Consider the following 17,927-nt stretch of genomic DNA (forward strand, 5'->3'; position numbering starts at 1 on the left):
ACAGTTAAGTACTGAATTGTACTAAGCACTCTTACATATATTTATTTAATTCTCACATTAACTCTAGGCTGTAAAAACTTTTTGTCTGTTTGAGACAGGGTCTCACTCTGCTGCTCAGGATGGAGTGCAGCTGCATGATCATGACTTACTGCAGCCTTGACCTCCTGTGCTCAAGCAATCCTCTAGCCTCAGCCTCCCAAAGGGCTGGGATTACAGTCGTCAGGCACCGAGCCCAGCCTGTAGAAACTTTTTTTTCTGAGACAGAGTCTTGCTCTGTCACCCAGGCTGGTGGAGTGCAATGGCATGATCTCGGCTCACTGCAACCTCCGCCTCCTGGGTTCAAGCGATTCTCCCCCCTCAGCCTCCCCAGTAGCTGGGATTACAGGCGTGCGCCACCATGCCTGGCTAATTTTTGTATTTTTATTAAAGATGGGGTTTCGTCATGTTGGCCAGGCTGGTCTCGAACTCCTGACCTCAGGTGATCCACCCGCCTCAGCCTCCCAAAGTGCTGGGATTACAGGCGTGCCCTACCGTGCCCAGCTGTAGAAACTATTTTTAATCTCCATTTTATGAATGAGAAAACTAAGGCACAGAGCAGTGAGGTCACTCGCCAACAGTCAACTAACAAACGAAGCAAAATATTTGTATTGAGGCAGCCAGTCCTCATATACACTACACAGTACTACTCTCCCTTCTGCTAGTATTTAGTACAATGCTAAGTACATAACAAGCATTCAACAAATAACATTTTTACAAAAACAGAAGTAAACAAGTTTGACATTCAATTCTCAACCTCTCTTTCTACACTCTTCGCAAATCCTTCCTTTAGACTCTTCTCCCTGCTATACTGACATTGTCTTGCTTTTTCTTAAGCCACTCTTCCTGACCAAAATGCCTGTTATTCTTTCCATTCAAATTTCTAAATATTCCCAGGGCTTTAAAAGAAATAAGTCAGTCGTGCACCAACTTTAAATTGTTGACTGGGTTTTAAGAACAAAAGTTTTCCAAGTTAAGTGCCACTATAAGTTACATTTTTAAGTTAAGTCATTTATTTTCCATGTATCATGCTTGGACAGTTGGCATACCTGGAAACTCTTTAGTCATATATATATCACTTTATAACTTTTAAAAGAATTCTTGTGTGGGACAACTAGTGGGTAGTGAATGCTATGCTTTGAAAGCAAAGAGATAGCGTTAAAAAACATCAATACAGACCAAAGGGCATCCAGTGGGAACTGAACTCTGAGTGAGCTGCGACAGCTCCCTGTCTCGTGGGATTCTTAAGTAAACCTTGTCCCCAGGACAGGCACCGACAGCCTTCAGGGACTGCCTCAGGCTAACTCCTAAGGTCGCTGTAGCCTACAGGCCACGCCCCGAGGCACTGTAAGGGCCTACACCTGTGGAGCCCTACGGACGCTTCTCTTCCTAAGGAGAGTTCTGAACTCCCCATTTTATTCTCCGAAAGATGTAGCGACCTGTAAACTGAAGGCGGCTACTGAAGACTTACCGTCTTTCCCGCCCCATTGGGTCCAACCAAAATTGTAAGGGGGCTGAAGAAAGTGATAATTTGCTTATCTTTGTCCTCTATTCCAAAACTCCGCACGCCCAGAATGCTCATCTTTTCGATCCGGGACATGTTTGCAAACGTTTCTAATCTCACCGGGGACCTGGAGCCCACAAAGGCTTAACTGAGGCCGAAGCAGAGCGTGCACCGGACGTGAGACCCACGAATCTCAGGGTCAGGAGGATCCGGGCGGGGAGCGAGGCCACAGGACAGGCAAAAGATCCGGCCGACCAAGAGCGGGAGAGATGGGGCGGGAGGTGGCGCCTTTCCTCCCACACTAGCTGCTTTTCCCGCCGGTGGCGAGAGCGGAGGCGGGAACCAGCCAGGGGCTGCCCGCCGGGGACGCAAAGCAGTAGCCGCAACGCGACCCCGCAACCGCGCTCACTCACAGCTTCCCGCCTCGGCCGCCCTGTGGGTCACGTGGGTCTCTAGGCCCGCGCGCGTCCACGCCGCACTCCTAGGGCACGCCGGGAGATCGGAAGCCCGCCGTGCGTGCGCAGCTCCGACTTCCGGGTGCCGAGTGCAGGATGCTGTTGCCAGGGGCAGCGGACGTCCAGATATTTGCTGGGGATGGGCAACCTGGAGAGGTACTGACTTTTGGAAGGGAAGACCAAAACCTGTGATGGATGGCGCTTCTCAAAGCTTGACACTGGGACTTCTGGAATGGGGGGAAGGGGTGGTGTGGATTGGAGACCCAGGAAGGTGGTCCGTTCATGTCCAAACTATTTTCCTTTTCATTCCCATTCTCTAATGTTCGTATGGTAATTTCCAGTGATCACATAACATGTGATGACGCCATTGCAGTAGTGTTTAATGGAATGTGCGCATGTGTATTCCTTGTGCTTAGAAATATCAATTTTAATTTATAATTGAGTAAATGTTGATAATTATAACTCACGTACACGCTCTTTGAGGTCCCCGGTAATTTTTTAGTGTAAAGGCGTGTTTGAGACCAAAAGTCTGGGAACTAAAACTAAAAGCAGGCTGCAAATACGAAGAATGTAGACGTAATCCATTCCGATCAGTGCTCCCAGCAATAGATATCTTTACAAATAAGGGAAAGAGAAGTTACCTGTCTCAGAAGTAACTGAGAATATTGCTTTCTTGGAAACAAACTTAATGGAGGGATATCACATGCAAGGGCCTAGAGGAACATATATAAAAATTACTGAAACAATAGTGGAGGACATTTAAATGAAACAAAAATTTGGAATTACTGTAGTGGTACAATTGGCCTCTGCCTGCCTTGGAAAAATGTAGGAAATGTTTCTCCAGTCACACAATCCCAAGCAAATAATTTACAGAACCTAGTACATCAATTTATGTGCCAAAGGATGCAAGTGGGGAAGACGAGTGAGAAATAGTCTCTTGCTGTACCAGGTTTAAAAAACCTGAAAGTGTCAGTTATTACAACATACTTAAAATAACTAATGGAAGAAAACATTAAAATTATATAGGAATGTCTTACTTGACAAAGCAAATGTAATAAAACAATGGGAAAAGACTAAAGCCCCTTTTTTACATTTTAAAAATTGTAAAATACACATAAAATTTACAGTCTTGGCCGGATACAGTGGCTCACGCCTGTAATCCCAGCACTTTGGGAGGCCGAGATGGGTGGATCACGAGGTCAGGAGATCGAGACCATACTGGCTAACATGGTGAAACCCGTCTCTACTAAAAATACAAAATATTAGCTGGGTCTGGTGGCAGGCACCTGTAATCCCAGCTACTTGGGAGGCTGAGGCAGGAGAATGGCGTGAACCCAGGAGGCAGAGCTTGCAGTGAGTCAAGATCACGCCACTGCATTCCAGCCTGGCCAACAAAGCAAGACTCTGTCTCAAAAAAAAAAAAATTTTTTTACTATCTTAACCATTTTTAAGTGTACGTTTCAGTGGTGTTAAGTATACTCACGTACAACCGTCACCACCTTTCAACCTCTACAAATCTTCTCATTTTGCAAAACAAACTACCCATTAAATAATAACCTTCTCCTCCCAACATCCTCCAGCCCCTGACAACCAACATTCTACTTTCTGTCTCTGTAATTTTTTACTAAGTACCTCATATAAGTGGAATCATACAGCTTTTATCTATTTGTGACTTGGCTCATTTCACTTATAATGTCCTCAAGGTTCATCCATGTTGCAGCCCAGGGGTCCCCAACCCCCAGACCACTGACTAGTATGCATACCTGGCCTGTTAAGAACCTGGTGGCACAGTAGGAGGTGAGCAACAGAGGAGTGAACATTGCCACCCGAGCTGGGCCTCAGATCAGTAGGGGCATTAGATTCTCATAGGAACACAAACCCTATTTTGAACTGCCCATGAGAAGGATCTAGGTTGCCCCATGCAAGGGATCTAGGTTGCCCATTCCTTATGAGAATCTAATGCCTGATGATCTGAGGTCAAACAGTTCCATCCCAGAACCATCACCCCACTCCTGTCTGTGAAAAAACTATCTTTCATGAAACTGGTGCCTGGTGCCAAAAAGGTTGGGGACCACTGTAGCATATATCAGAATTCTGGTAGTTTTTAAGGTTGAATAAGATTCATTACAGTACACATCACATTTTGCTTATCCATCTGTTGATGGACATTTGGGTTGCTTTCACATTTTAGCTACTGTGAATAATGTGGCCATATATAAATGGTGTACAAATGTCACTTCTGGACCCTACTTTCAGTTCTTTTGGGTATATACCCAGAAGTGGAATTATTAGATCATACAGTAATTCAACTTTTAATTTTTTGAGGAACTGCCATACTGTTTTGCACAGTGGTTGTACCATTTGACATTCCCACCAATAGTGCACAAGGGTTTCAATTTCTACATATGCTTGCCAACACTTGTTATTTTATGTTTTTTTGATAGTAGCCATCCTGATGAGTGTGAAGTGACACCTCATTGTAGTTTTGATTTGCATTTCAATAATGATTAGTAGCATCTTTCCATGTGTTTATTGGCCATTTGTGTATCTTCTTTGAATAATTGACTATTCAAGTGGAGACTTTTTTTTTTTTTTTTTTGAGATGGAGTCTGGCTCTGTCACCCAGACTGGAGTACAATGGCGCGATCTTAGCTCACTGTAACCTCTACCTCCTGGGTTCAAGCGATTCTTCTGCCTCAGCCTCCTGAGTAGCTGGAATTACAGGTGTGCACCACCATGCCTGGCTAACTTTGTGTATTTTTATTTTTTATTTTTTTTAATTTTTCTTTTTTTGAGACGGAGTCTTGCTCTGTCGCCCAGGCTGTGGTGCAGTGGCTGGATCTTGGCTCACTGCAAGCTCCGCCTTCCAGGTTTACGCCATTCTCCTGCCTCAGCCTCCCGAGTAGCTGGGACTACAGGCACCCGCCACCACGCCCGGCTAGTTTTTTGTATTTTTTAGTAGAGACAGGGTTTCACCATATTAGCCAGGATGGTCTCGATCTCCTGACCTCATGATCCGCCCGTCTTGGCCTCCCAAAGTGCTGGGATTATAGGCTTGAGCCACTGCGCCTGGCCACTTTTTGTAGTTTTAGTAGAGATGGGGTTTCACCATGTTGGTCAAGCTGGTCTTGAACTCCTGACCTCGTGATCCACCCACCTCGGCCTCCCAGAGTGCTGGGATTACAGGCATGAGCCACTGCGCCCGGCTGAGACCAATTTTTAAAAGTTAGATTTATGAAGCATAATTGACATACAGTAAAATTCACCCTTTTCCAGGGTATAATTCCATGAGTTTTGACAAATATAAACATTTGTGTAAACCACCAAGACCATTTAAATGAATACTGTGGATACCTGGATATCAGTAGGAAGAAAAAAGCAAATTTACACTTTATTTTACTTACCACTGTAAGTTCTGGCGGATAAAATTTCAGAAAGATATTTCTGGAAGCAATAAAAGAAGAAGTGATAAATGTAATTACCTCTACTTTTAAAGGGGGATTTTATGACCCCAAGTAGCATAAGAAATTAGCAATCACTGAGATCACTGAGATAAGATATTGCTTGTCTCTGGTCTCAGCATGAAGTACCCAACATCGTCTCTTACGCAGTTACCCTTTCTTAAAAAGGGAAAAAAGTTGAACTTGAATCTAATCATACCTTTAGATGTAACTTTCAGTTCACAGGAATTACAAGGATTAAGCTAACAGCAACACGGGGTTGGAAAAGGCAAATCCAGAAGGTGGAAACTGTTACAAGATACTGGCACAGGCTCTCAGGAGATCATTATCATTAAAACAAAGACTGTTGTAGATTTTAAAAGACTTATTAAAAAACATATTGTTGCAAATTAAAAGATTTGAGATACATACCACCCCAATGGAATGCATGGTCCTAGTTTGGAAACTGGTTTAGCCATAGATGTGTGAAGGAAATTGGGAGATATGTGGGGAAATTTCAATGTAGACTGGAAATTAGATAATAAAAAAATTCTCTGGGGCAGGCGGATCACGAGGCCAGGAGATTGAGACCATCCTGGCTAACACAGTGAAACCCCATCTCTACTAGAAATACAAAAAATTAGCTGGGCCTGGTGGCGGGTGCCTGTCGTCCCAGCTACTCAGGAGGCTGAGGCAGGAAAATTGCTTGAACCCGAGAGGTGGAGGTTGCAGTGAGCCAAGATCACGCCACTGCACTCCAGCCTGGGTGACACAGCAGGACTCTGTCTCAAAAATAATAATAATAATAGTTCTTGTTAATTTTATTGTATTAGGTATGATAATATTTTGCTATGTAAGAAAATGATCTTTTTTGAGATGCATATGGAAGTATTAGTGATAGTGTGTCATGCTGTCTATAATTTAAAATACTTTAGAAAAAAATAGTGAGTTGAAGGAAAAAAATGGATATGACAAGGTAACCAGGTTCCATTACAAAAAAAAATTCTAATTTGTAACAATGGAAACTGTAAAACTAAGATAAAAGCTCTAGGATTGGGGTGGAAAAGATTTGTAATAAAAATGATTAATCCTTAAAATTAAAGGGCAAATCAGTCAAGTCTCCACTTCTTAGTAAACTACTACTTCCAAAAAATATTTGGTTTCACTGGTACTAAAATTAATGAAATGAAAAATAAAACTACCATGAAATACTCTTTTATACCTAATAGCAAACCTCTTTATTCTTCGTTTTTTGTTTGTTTATTTGTTTTGTTTTGTTTTTGAGATGGAGTCTCGCTGTGTTGCCAGGCTGGAGCACAGTGGCGTGATCTTGGCTCACTGCAACCTCTGCCTCCCGGGTTCAAGCAATTCTTCTGCCTCAGCCTCCCGAGTAGCTGGGACTACAGGCATGCACCGCCACGCCCAGCTAATTTTTGTATTTTTAGTAGAGACGGGGTTTCACTATGTTGGCCAGGATGATCTCAATCTCTTGACCTCGTGATCCACCCTCCTCGGCCTCCCAAAGTGCTAGGATTACAGGCTTGAGCCACCGCACCCGGCCTGAGAACCTCTTTGTTCTTACAATACTTTCTAACATATTTCTGCTTTTTTTCTGATTTTAATACTGGTACATGAACTTTCTTTAGACCAGTATTTGTCTAGTACAGTAATAAGTCCTTGCTTAATAGTATAGATTTGTTCTTAGAAATTGCAACTTAAGGGAAGTGAAACCAATTTTATCATAGGCTAGTTGATATAAACACAAGACAAGTTCATAGGACATATTTTTGGTCATAAAAACATCATCAAAATCCTAAATAAAGATGAAAACACTTCTATTCAATATTAAACATTGAAACAAATGTGAGCAATAGATACATTTAAGAAAGATTCATAAAAGCAAGTAAAATAAGTATTTACCCAACTATTCCAGTTCAAGTTTGCAGGTGGCTAGAGCTTATCCCATCGGCTCAGGGTGCAAGGTGGGCACCAGCCCTGAACAGGATGCCATTCCATCACAGAACACACACACATGCACACACAAACACGCAGCCTGGGACCATGTAGACATGCCAATTCACCTCACATGCACATCTCTAGGATGTCGGAGGAAACTGGAGTACCCAGAGAAACCCCACACAGACATTATGTACACACTCCACACAGACAGTGGCCTGGCCAAGAATCAACTATTATTTTCTCATGAATGTTACAACAAATTTATTCTAGGACCTGCTATATATCTTTGCATTCAACCTTCCTATGTCATTTTGCATTGTGTATCTCTTGAAAATAGCTGATAGATGATTTCTAATGCAATTTTGTAGTATTTGCCTTTTAATAAATGACTTTTGTCTGTTTTCAATTACTGTGATTGATGATAAATGTAGGCTTATGTCTTATTCCTGTGCTTTTTCTTTGCTTCTTCGTCTCCTTTCCTGCTTTGTAGACTATCTGAGCTTTCTTTATTCCTTGTTTTACTCTACTGATTTGGAAGATACACATTCTATTTTTATTCTTTTAGTGGGCACTCTTAATTTTTCACATTCCTATTTTGAAGTCCAGAGTTAATATCATTAGGATCCTTCTGAACAATACAAAGACTGTAAAACGTGTCAGCTGATCACCCCCCACCTTCCACATTATCACTGTTTAGTATTTTTGTTCCTCATTGTCTTCAAATAAGAAACAAAGTAAGTGAAATCAGTTATTTTTAAACCAGCATTATTCATTTAGGTTTACCAGCATATTTATCAAACTCTTTGATTCCCACTGCTTCTGCATCACTTCTTCCTTCTGGGTTCATTCGCTCTCCATTAGCAAAACCTTCAAAGCCTGGTGCTAACGGACCTTCAGGGAAAGAAATCTGTCTCCCAGTGCTGATATTAAGATTAAACAAACTATTTTTGTGAAAGTGCTTATACATTGTAAAACCCTGTGAAAATATAAGAGATTTCTTTTTTCTGGCCAGGTGCAGTGGCTCACGCCTGTAATCCCAGCGCTTTGGGAGGCTGATGCAGACGGATCACAAGATCAATAGATCGAGACCATCCTGGCCAACAAAAATTAGCTCGGCATGGTGGCGCGTGCCTGTAGTCCCAGCTACTCAGGAGGCTGAGGCCGGAGAATCGCTTGAACCTGGGAGGCAGAGCTTGCCTGAGATCTGAGCCAGGATCACGCCACTGCACTCCAGCCTGGCGACAGAGCGAGACTTGGTCTCAAAAAACAAAAAAAAAAAGAAAAAAAAAAGATTTCTTTTTTCTGCATTGAATATTTTCAGAGAGTGATCTGGTAAAATGTAACAAAAGCTATAAAAATGATCATACAAGTTCCTTAGCATAAGGAAAATTTTTTAAATTTTACACAGGTGTTTATAGTAGCATTCTTTAAAATTGTGGACAGCTAGAAACAACCCTAGTGCCTACAAGTTGGGAAATGGTGATGGAAACTGTGGTACATCAGTTTCATCTAATAGCAGGTAATCACTAAAATAATAAGTAGGAAAACTGTGTAGATATGTGAAAAAGAAATACTAATAAAAAAGATAAATACAGACTGCATATATTCACTGATTAAAACTCTGTAAAACTGTCTATGTGTTAGTAAGGATTAGAAGATGTTTTTAAAAAACTGATAAATGCTATACCAAAAAATTCTGTGTTTATTTTCCTATAATGTTATTTATTCAATTAAAAAATCATATTAAAGGGAGATTGAAAGGATAGAAGTTCGAATAGAGTCAAGAAGAAAAAGATGTTATCAATTTACATTTAGTCACCATGAAAATTTTGGGGTATCATTCTCAATTGATTAGAATCAGTTCATGGAAAAGTCATTTGACCTAAGGACTACACAGTAAAAACCACAGTTATCAGTTTTAAAGACATGTTGCCAATGTGTTACCCACTAATAGAGATAAAAGTTTTAGGGCAAAAGGATGGATGTTACCCACCAGTGTAACTTTTCAATATTATTCAAAGTCCTTTTTCTAAATTATAAAATTACCAACCAGTAATTATTTAAAAATCAAAGCACTAATTCCTTATTTCTTTCTATTTCCCTAAAATAATGTGGATTTTTAAAAATCTAAATGGTAGTTCACATTGCCTCAGTCTCTGTAGCTGAACTTTAAAGCTTTGCTCTCTTTTGCCCAGGAGTTCTGCCAAAGATGTTTTTGTTACTCCAGGCTCCCAGCTGTAGGTAAAAGACTCCTTGAGGCTGGGCACGGTGGCTTATGCTTGTAATCCCAGCACTTTGGGAGGCCGAGGTGGGTAGATCACGAGATCAGGAGTTTGAGACCAGCTGGTCAATATGGTGAAACCCCGTCTCTACTAAAAATACGAAAGTTAGCCAGGCGCGGTGGCAGGTGCCTGTAATCCCAGCTACTCAGGAAGCTGAGGCAGGAGAATCGCTTGAACCTGGGAGGCGGAGGTTGCAGTGAGCCGAGATCGCACCACTGTATTCTAGTAGCCTGGGTGACAGAGCACGACTCTGTCTCAAAAAAGAAAAAAGAAAAAAAGAAAGACTTCTTGAGTTTCCACAGTATAGTAATCTTCACTTAATGTCATCGATAGGTTCTTGGAAACAGACTTTAAGGGAAAGAATGTACAACGAAACCAATTTTACCATAGGTAATTTGATATGAACAAAGGTTACGTTCCTATGGCATATTTCTGGTCACAAAAACGTCATCAAACTTCTAAATGAAGACCAAACACTTCTAATATTAAACATTGAAACAATTATGGGCTATACATACATTTAGGAAAGATTCATAAAAACAAGTAAGATAATTATTTACCCAACTATTCCAGTTGAAGTTTGAAGGTGGCAGGAGTCTATCCCGGTAGCTCAAGGTACAAGGTGAGCACCAGTCCTGGAGAGGATGTCATTCCATTGCAGAGCATACAGATGCACACACATAAACACACACTCACAGACTGGGACTGTGTAGACATGCCAGTTCACTTTGTGCGCACATCTTTGGGATGTGGGAGGTTGTGCAAACTCCACATAGACAATGGCTTTGGCTGGGAGGCGATTATTTTTCTTATCAACAATATAATAACGTGGAACTAAGAAAAGTTATTCAAGGACCTGCTGTATTCACATTAATTCAACGAGTACAACAAAAGATAAATAAAGTTGTTGGGCCAGGCGCGGTGGCTCAAGCCTGTAATCCCAGCATTTTGGGAGGCCGAGACGGGCGGATCACGAGGTCAGGAGATCAAGACCATCCTGGCTAACACGGTGAAACCCCGTCTCTACTAAAAAATACAAAAAATTAGCCGGGCGAGGTGGCAAGCGCCTGTAGTCCCAGCTACTCGGGAGGCTGAGGCAGGAAAATGGCGTGAACCCGGGAGGCGGAGCTTGCAGTGAGCCGAGATCCAGCCACGGCACTCCAGCCTGGGCGACAGAGCAAGACTCCGTCTCAAAAATAAATAAATAAATAGATAAATAAAAAATAAAGTTGTTGTAAGTGCCTGCTTGTTCATTTGGTTATTTATTCAACATATTTTTATTTCACTGTCTACAATAGGCTAGTCCTCAAGGATAAAGAGATCAATAAAAACCTTATTCTCAAGGAGCTCATAGTCTACTGGTGAAATAAAAAGGTGCCAACTGCATTACACTCATGGAATTCAAAGTCTTTTTTTTTTTTTTTTTTGAGACAGGGTCTCACTATGTTTCCCAGGCTAGTCTTAAACTCTTGGACCCGATTGATCCTCGGGCCTTAGCCTCCTAAGCAAAGCCTTTTAAATAATAATGGTAAAAACAATCATTAAGTTTTTCGATGTGCAGTATTGTCATTTATTATTATTATTTTTTGAAATGGAATCTCGCTCTGTCACCCAGGCTAGAGTGCAGTGGCACGATCTTGGCTCACTGCAACTTCTGCCTCCTGGGTTCAAGCAATTCTCCTGCCTCAGCCTCCCGAGTAGCTGTGCTTACAGGTGCCTGCCACCAAGCCCAGCTTATTTTTGTATTTTAGTAGAAACAGGGTTTCACCATGTTGGCCAGGCTGGTCTTGAACCCCTGACCTCAACCAATCCACCCTCCTTGACCTCCCAAAGTGCCAGAGTTACAGACCTGAGCCATCGCGCCCGGCCACAGTATTCTTTTTAATACACTTTTTATTTTAAGTAGTTTTAGATTTATAGAGAAGTTTCAAGACTGTTAGAATTCCAGTGTGCCCCGCACCCAGTTTCCCCTGTTGTTAACATTAGTATGGTACAATTGTCACAACTAAGAAACTAATACTGGTACATTACTAAAATCCAGGCTTTTTCCAATTCCCTTAGTTGTGCCCATTGTCCTTTTTCTGTTCCTGAGTGTCATCCATGATACCACATTGTATGTAGTCATCATGTCTCTTAGAGGCCTCTGGCTGTGTCAGTTTCTCAGACCGTGCTTGTTTTTGATGACCTTAACAGTTTTAAGGAGTACTGGTCAGGCATTTTGTCTCCATTTGGGTATGTGTAGTGTTTGTCTCATGGTTATGCAGAGGTTACTGGTTTTGGGGAGGAAGATGACAGAGATAAAGTTCCATTCTTATCACATCAAATCAAAGGTACATGCTGTTAACGTGATGTTTCACGGGCACCATTGACTGTCATCGCCTAGCTGAGGTAGTGTTGATCAGGTTTCTCCACTGTGAAGTTACTCCTTTTATTCTCCCCTTTCCATACATTTCTCTTTTTAAAAAAGTCACTCTGTGTATCCCACTCTTAAGGAAGGGGGGTTATGTTCCGTCTCCTTGAGGGTGGAGTAGCTACATACATTATTTTGAATTCTTGGGCACAGGAAATTAAAATCATTAACTTTTATTTGGAGTTTTGCATTAATAAAGCTCTTTCAAATACATTATTTTACAGGTCCAACTCCGAGACAGTTTACAGTCAGGTAGGGGAGATCAGACTTACAGAGGAAAAGTTAATGACATGAAAACTTTATAAGAAATTTAATTTTGTACACCCATGTTCATAGCAGCATTATTCACAATAGCCAAAGGATGGAAGCAACATTAGTGTCCATCGACAGACCATGGATAAATAAAACATGGTATAGACATCCAATGAAATATTACTCAGCCTCAAAAAGGAAGGAAATTGACACATGCTACAACATGGATGAATCTTGAGAACAGACATTATGCTAAATGATATAAACCAGTCACAAAAAGCCAAGTACTGTATATGAGGTACCTAAAGTCATCAAATTCATAAAGACAGAAAGTAGAAGAGTGGTTGCAAGGTGCTGGGAGAAGGGGGACGGGGGTTGGGAGCTGTTGTTAATGGGCACAGAGTTTCAGTTTTGCAAGATGAAAAGAGTCCTGGAGATTTGTCACACAACATTATGAATGTACTTAAGGCTACTGAGCTGTACACTTAAAAAATGGTTAAGATAGTAAATTTATGTGTATTTTGCCACACTTAAACATTTCTAAAAGAAATACAATTTTGAATAAGAAATATTTTTTATAACTAGCCTTCCAATAAGAACCCACAGTTTTGCTGTAAAACAGAGGATGCAAAATGGTGCATTATGTAGTTGCCAACATTTGAAAAATCCAGAGATTATATATAATAAGCAGGATTTCAGGCTTCTTTTTGTCACTGTTGTTGTGTTTTTTTGTTTGTTTTTTGTTTTTGATTTTTGTTGTTTTTGTTTTGTTTGAGACAGAGTCTCACTCTGCTGCCCACGCTGGAGTGCAGTGGTGCAATCTCAGCTCACTGCAACTTCTGCCTCCTGAGTTCAAGCAATTCTCCTGCCTCAGCCTCCCGAGTAGCTGGGATTACAGGCACACACCACCACGCCTGGCTAATTTTTGTAAAGCCTTCTTTGAAAAACGGAATGATCTGGTAATGGGAGCCCAGGTGTGTCACCTGGCAACCATCAGCTGGAGTTGAGTAGCACCTGCCACCTTTAGATAGATCATGCGCACTGTAGTTTCATGTGACCCCCACCAGCTTTGATGTGTTACACCCTGCCCATTTCACTCACTGGTCTTGAACTCCCGGGCTCAAGAGATCCACTGCCTGGGCTTACCAAAGTGCTGGGATTACAGGCATGAGCCACTGTGCTCAGCCTAATCTTTTATTTTTTGTAGAGATGGAGTCTCACTATGTTGCCCGGGATGGTCTCAAACTCCTGGGCTCAAGCAATCCTTCTGCTTCAGCCTCCCAAAGTGTGGGGATTACAGGCATGAGCCACCTTGCCCAGCCTCCTATGATAGAATTTAAGTACTCAGAACTTTGTGTGTTTAAGGTACTAAAATAACAAGTTATTTGGCAATTCCTCTGAAACTTTCACCTAAGCCCTAACTTCCTCAGTGTAACACAAAAGCGTCAGGGGGAATCAGAGAGAACTCTCTCGTATTCTCTGGGAAGAGAAAGCTCCTGCCAGAACTCAGCTTCTTTTCTGAGAACACCATTTTAAGAGCACTTTGACCAAGCCTATTGTGATTCCTACCTCACTCCTGATGGATTTTCTGAAGTGAGCCAAACTTCTGCAGTCTGAAGGAAACATTTCTCAATGAAAACATTTCTCAAGTGTGCAAATCAGACACGTCTAACCAAGAGTCCAAAACTTCAGCACAAACAAAACCAAAGGTGGTACAAGAAGGCCGCCACTGAAATCCAAGACTATCTTTATCTTTCCAGTGCAGAGCTGGGATTGCATATGTATGAAAGGTGTGTCTACCTCCCAGCTGCCTCTACTTCTCATACACAACTACACCTAGCTTTGGAAAAGTGTTCTGGGCAACAGTTTGTGTTTGGTACCATCTGTTCTTGATGCTCAAGACAGGCCTGAAGTCAGGCTTCTAGGCTGCCAACATAGAGCCACTCTGGGATGCTCACTGAAGCACTCTATTAAAAACAATGGGCCACATACATCTCCATCATGTGTGCTCAGGCCAGGGAAAAAGGAAGTGTGTGGTCTAGGAGGGGGCCTCATTTGCGCCTTTCTGGGATTACAGGTCTGAGCCTAAGGAACAAAGGCTGATTCCCCTAATTTCATGGCTCACCCAAGGTGTGAAAGGACACCTCCACCCTTATGGGACATAAAGGAGAGGACACATCCATGTATTATGTGTCTGTGACAGATATTTAATGGTTGCCATCCCAGAATCTATGTCCCTCTTACTAATGGGACCCCACATTTCTCAGCTATGCAATTGAGGTGAGGTTAGGGTCACTGGTAGCTCCAGGGAGAGCCAATCAGTCTATTCCACACCCTGGTCACAGTTCAAGGACGAACATGGGACCCTTGTCAGAAAGAGACTGAAATTGAAAGCTTTTGATTAAACAATCAGAAAAGCACCGCTTGCTTTTTCCTGCTGCTCATGAACAGAATACGTACAGATCCAGGAGTCTGGACATCATCTTGAGACCTCAACAGGAAAGCTGCCCAAGGATGGAGTCAAGGAAGAGTCACTGAAATCATCAAAATGTGAAAGAGCCTCCATTCCTGGACTGTTTGGTTCTATGAGCCAATACCTTCCCTCTTTATCTTCAACCACTTTGGGTTAGGTTTTTAGTCACTGGCAACAGAAAGGATGCTAATCAAGACCCCAGTGAACAGAACTTAAACCCGCCAAGGCTTGGCAGTCTCCGTTTTAATCACTGTCTTCCCACCAATGTTTTCAATTTCAATTAAGACAGATTAATCTCGCCACAGTCATGGTAGAACATAGCCAATCTGAAAAACATTCCCAATATTTATGTATTTTAGCATAAAATTATGTTTAGTGGTCTATCTTATACTTCTCCTTTTTGCACACATCTTTTAAGAGGAACTCAATCTTCTGATTTTTAAGAAATGCAAATGTGGGGCAATGACGTATCAACCCAAAGATTTTCTTTGTAATAGAAAATGTTTTTAAAGGGGGGAAATAGGGATTTTTATTATTAAAAGATAAAACTAAATTTATTTTTTAAGATATAGGGCATTGGAAACACTTAGTTTCACAATATGCCATTATTAGGCATTCTCTATCTGATTGTTAGAAATTATTCATTTCCTCAAAGACAGAGAATAAATTGATTGGGGATGCAGTCTTGTACTGTGCACTTTCTTTGCCAAAGGCAAAAGGAGAACATTTCAGAACCGTGAGGATGCTTCTACATTTGAGTTTGCTAGCTCTTGGAGCTGCTTACATGTATGCCATCCCCACAGAAATTCCCACAAGTGCATTGGTGAAAGAGACCTTGGCACTGCTTTCTACTCATCGAACTCTGCTGATAGGCAATGAGGTAATTTTCTTTATGGTTCCTACAGTCTTTAAAGTGCATAGGTAATCATTTGTGATGGTTGCTTTACTATATATAGAGATCTGTTATAAATAATAAGATTGTGAGCATGTTAGTACATGAGTGATAACTACATCACCAGCAAACATTCCATTAAAAGTTGTGAATGCTGATGTGCTGTAAAAATGATTGTATTTCCTTTCCTTTCCAGACTCTGAGGATTCCTGTTCCTGTACATAAACATGTAAGTTAAATTATGATTCAATAAAATGATGGCATGAATAAGGAAATTTCCTATTTTAAGCTGTAAATCATTAGTTATCATTGGAACTCTTTAATTTTCTATACTATGTTTTCATATGGGTGGTTGTGAATGTCTGTACTTTTAAATATGAGGAATGACTTTTTATCAAGTGAATCCTTTAAACAAGTGGATTAGGCTCTTTGGTGATGTTATTAGTTTGCCTCCCAAAGAGCATCGTGTCAGGGATTCTTTCCAGAAGGATTCCGCACTGAGTGAGAGGTGCCTGCTAGTCTCCGTGCGGTTCTGACTAGGGTCTTTCTCACTCTAATGTCTTTCTGAAAGTATTAGCAACTCAGAATTATATTTTTAGAACCATGATCAGTAGACATTAAAATATATAACAAATGCCCTATATTAATAATTTCTGCATACTTAAATAATTATGACTATATGATGGTATTGTATGTATTTGAATATGTCCTGGTCATATTAAAATGTAAAATATATAATTTTATTAGTCTAAATAGAATGAAACTACCAACTAGAACTGTAGAAACACATTGATGTGAGTTTAATGTATAATGTATTACACTTCCAAAACATTTTTTTCAAGTTACAAAATTAAGTTATATCCTTTATAAAACTCCTCAGTAATCTTATAAGCTTCATCTACTTTTTGAAAATTTTATCTCAATATGTGGTGGTTTGTTGCCTAGAAAACAAACAAAAAACTCTTTGGAGAAGGGAACTCATGTAAATACCACAAAACAAAGCCTAACTTTGTGGACCAAAATTGTTTTAATAATTATTTTTAATTGATGAATTAAAATTTATATATATTTATGGTGTACAATATGATGTTTTGAAATATGTATACATTGCAGAATGGACAATGGACCACATTTTTATACATTGTTTTGATTATTTGTGTTTTAAAAATTTTCCTCATTTAGCACCAACTGTGCACTGAAGAAATCTTTCAGGGAATAGGCACACTGGAGAGTCAAACTGTGCAAGGGGGTACTGTGGAAAGACTATTCAAAAACTTGTCTTTAATAAAGAAATACATTGACGGCCAAAAAGTAAGTTACACACATTCAATGGAAACTGTGTTTGTCTGGCTGTGCCTATTTCTATGGAATTGACAGTTTCCTATAATATCCATTGTCATTTTTCTTTTTTCGCAGAAGAAGTGTGGAGAAGAAAGACGGAGAGTAAACCAATTCCTAGACTACCTGCAAGAGTTTCTTGGTGTAATGAACACCGAGTGGATAATAGAAAGTTGAGACTAAACTGGTTTGTTGCAGCCAAAGATTTTGGAGGAGGACATTTTACTGCGATGAGAATGAGGGCCAACAAAGGGTCAGGCCTTAATTTTCAATGTAATTAAACTTCAGAGGGAAAGCAAATATTTCAGGCATACTGACACTTTGCCAGAAAGCATAAAATATTTAAAATATATTTCAGATATCAGAATCATTGAAGTATTTTCCTCCAGGCAAAATTGATATACTTTTTTCTTATTTAACTTAACATTCTGTAAAATGTCTGTTAACTTAATAATATTTATGAAATGGTTATGAATTTGGTAAATTAATATTTATTTCATGTTATGTTGTGTTCCAATAAAACAAAAATAGACAACTGTTCAATTTGCTACTGGCCTCTGTCTTAGCAGTGGAAGTTAGCCCAGTTCGTTGAGTACATGCCCAGTTTGGAGGGAGGGTCTGAGGACGTGTGGCTGGGCATCCCCATTTCCCTGGAGAAGTCTCGGGGTTGCAAGGCACACCAGAGGTGGAAGTGATCTAGCAGGACTTAGTGGAGATGTGGAGAGCAGGGACACAGGCAGGAGATGAACCTGGTTTTCTCTCTACAGTATCCCCAGAACCTGGGATGGTGCAGGGTAAATGGTGGGGAATAAATGAATGAATGTGCTTTCCAAGACTGATTGTAGAATTAAAATGAGTTGTAAGGCTTCCCCTGGAAGAAGGGCAG

General features: G+C 40.7%; 2 protein-coding genes across 3 annotated transcripts in view; one reads left to right on the plus strand and one right to left on the minus strand.

Annotated features, from left to right (window-relative positions):
* The window catches only part of RAD50 (RAD50 homolog (S. cerevisiae)), an 86,464-nt gene extending 84,427 nt beyond the window's left edge, over positions 1-2,037 (minus strand). Inside the window, exon 1 of one of the 2 annotated variants that reach the window (XM_011969272.1) lies at positions 1,508-2,037. In XM_011969272.1, coding sequence (XP_011824662.1) covers positions 1,508-1,636 — 129 coding nt within the window. In that variant the 5' untranslated portion in view covers positions 1,637-2,037. The remainder of the gene's footprint in view (positions 1-1,507) is intronic. The other variant, XM_011969273.1, reaches the window with a different exon arrangement.
* A 13,473-nt stretch (positions 2,038-15,510) lies between these two features.
* On the plus strand, positions 15,511-17,582 carry IL5 (interleukin 5). Its single transcript, XM_011969271.1, has 4 exons — positions 15,511-15,691; positions 15,900-15,932; positions 16,886-17,014; positions 17,120-17,582. The coding sequence occupies exons 1-4, from the start codon at positions 15,554-15,556 to the stop codon at positions 17,216-17,218; spliced, it is 399 nt and encodes a 132-aa protein (XP_011824661.1). The 5' UTR covers positions 15,511-15,553; the 3' UTR covers positions 17,219-17,582.
* The last annotated feature ends 345 nt before the right edge of the window (positions 17,583-17,927 follow it).

Source organism: Mandrillus leucophaeus, unplaced genomic scaffold, assembly GCF_000951045.1.
Source record: "Mandrillus leucophaeus isolate KB7577 unplaced genomic scaffold, Mleu.le_1.0 Scaffold88, whole genome shotgun sequence".
NCBI classification, from domain to species: Eukaryota; Metazoa; Chordata; class Mammalia; order Primates; family Cercopithecidae; genus Mandrillus; species Mandrillus leucophaeus.

Excerpts from the sequence above, each read along its gene's own strand:
- IL5 (XM_011969271.1), top strand. The coding sequence starts at position 15,554 with ATGCTTCTACATTTGAGTTTGCTAGCTCTTGGAGCTGCTTACATGTAT. Across the intron at positions 15,933-16,885 it reads CTGTTCCTGTACATAAACAT|CACCAACTGTGCACTGAAGA; the intron begins GTAAGTTAAATT and ends TTCCTCATTTAG. Across the intron at positions 17,015-17,119 it reads AATACATTGACGGCCAAAAA|AAGAAGTGTGGAGAAGAAAG; the intron begins GTAAGTTACACA and ends CTTTTTTCGCAG.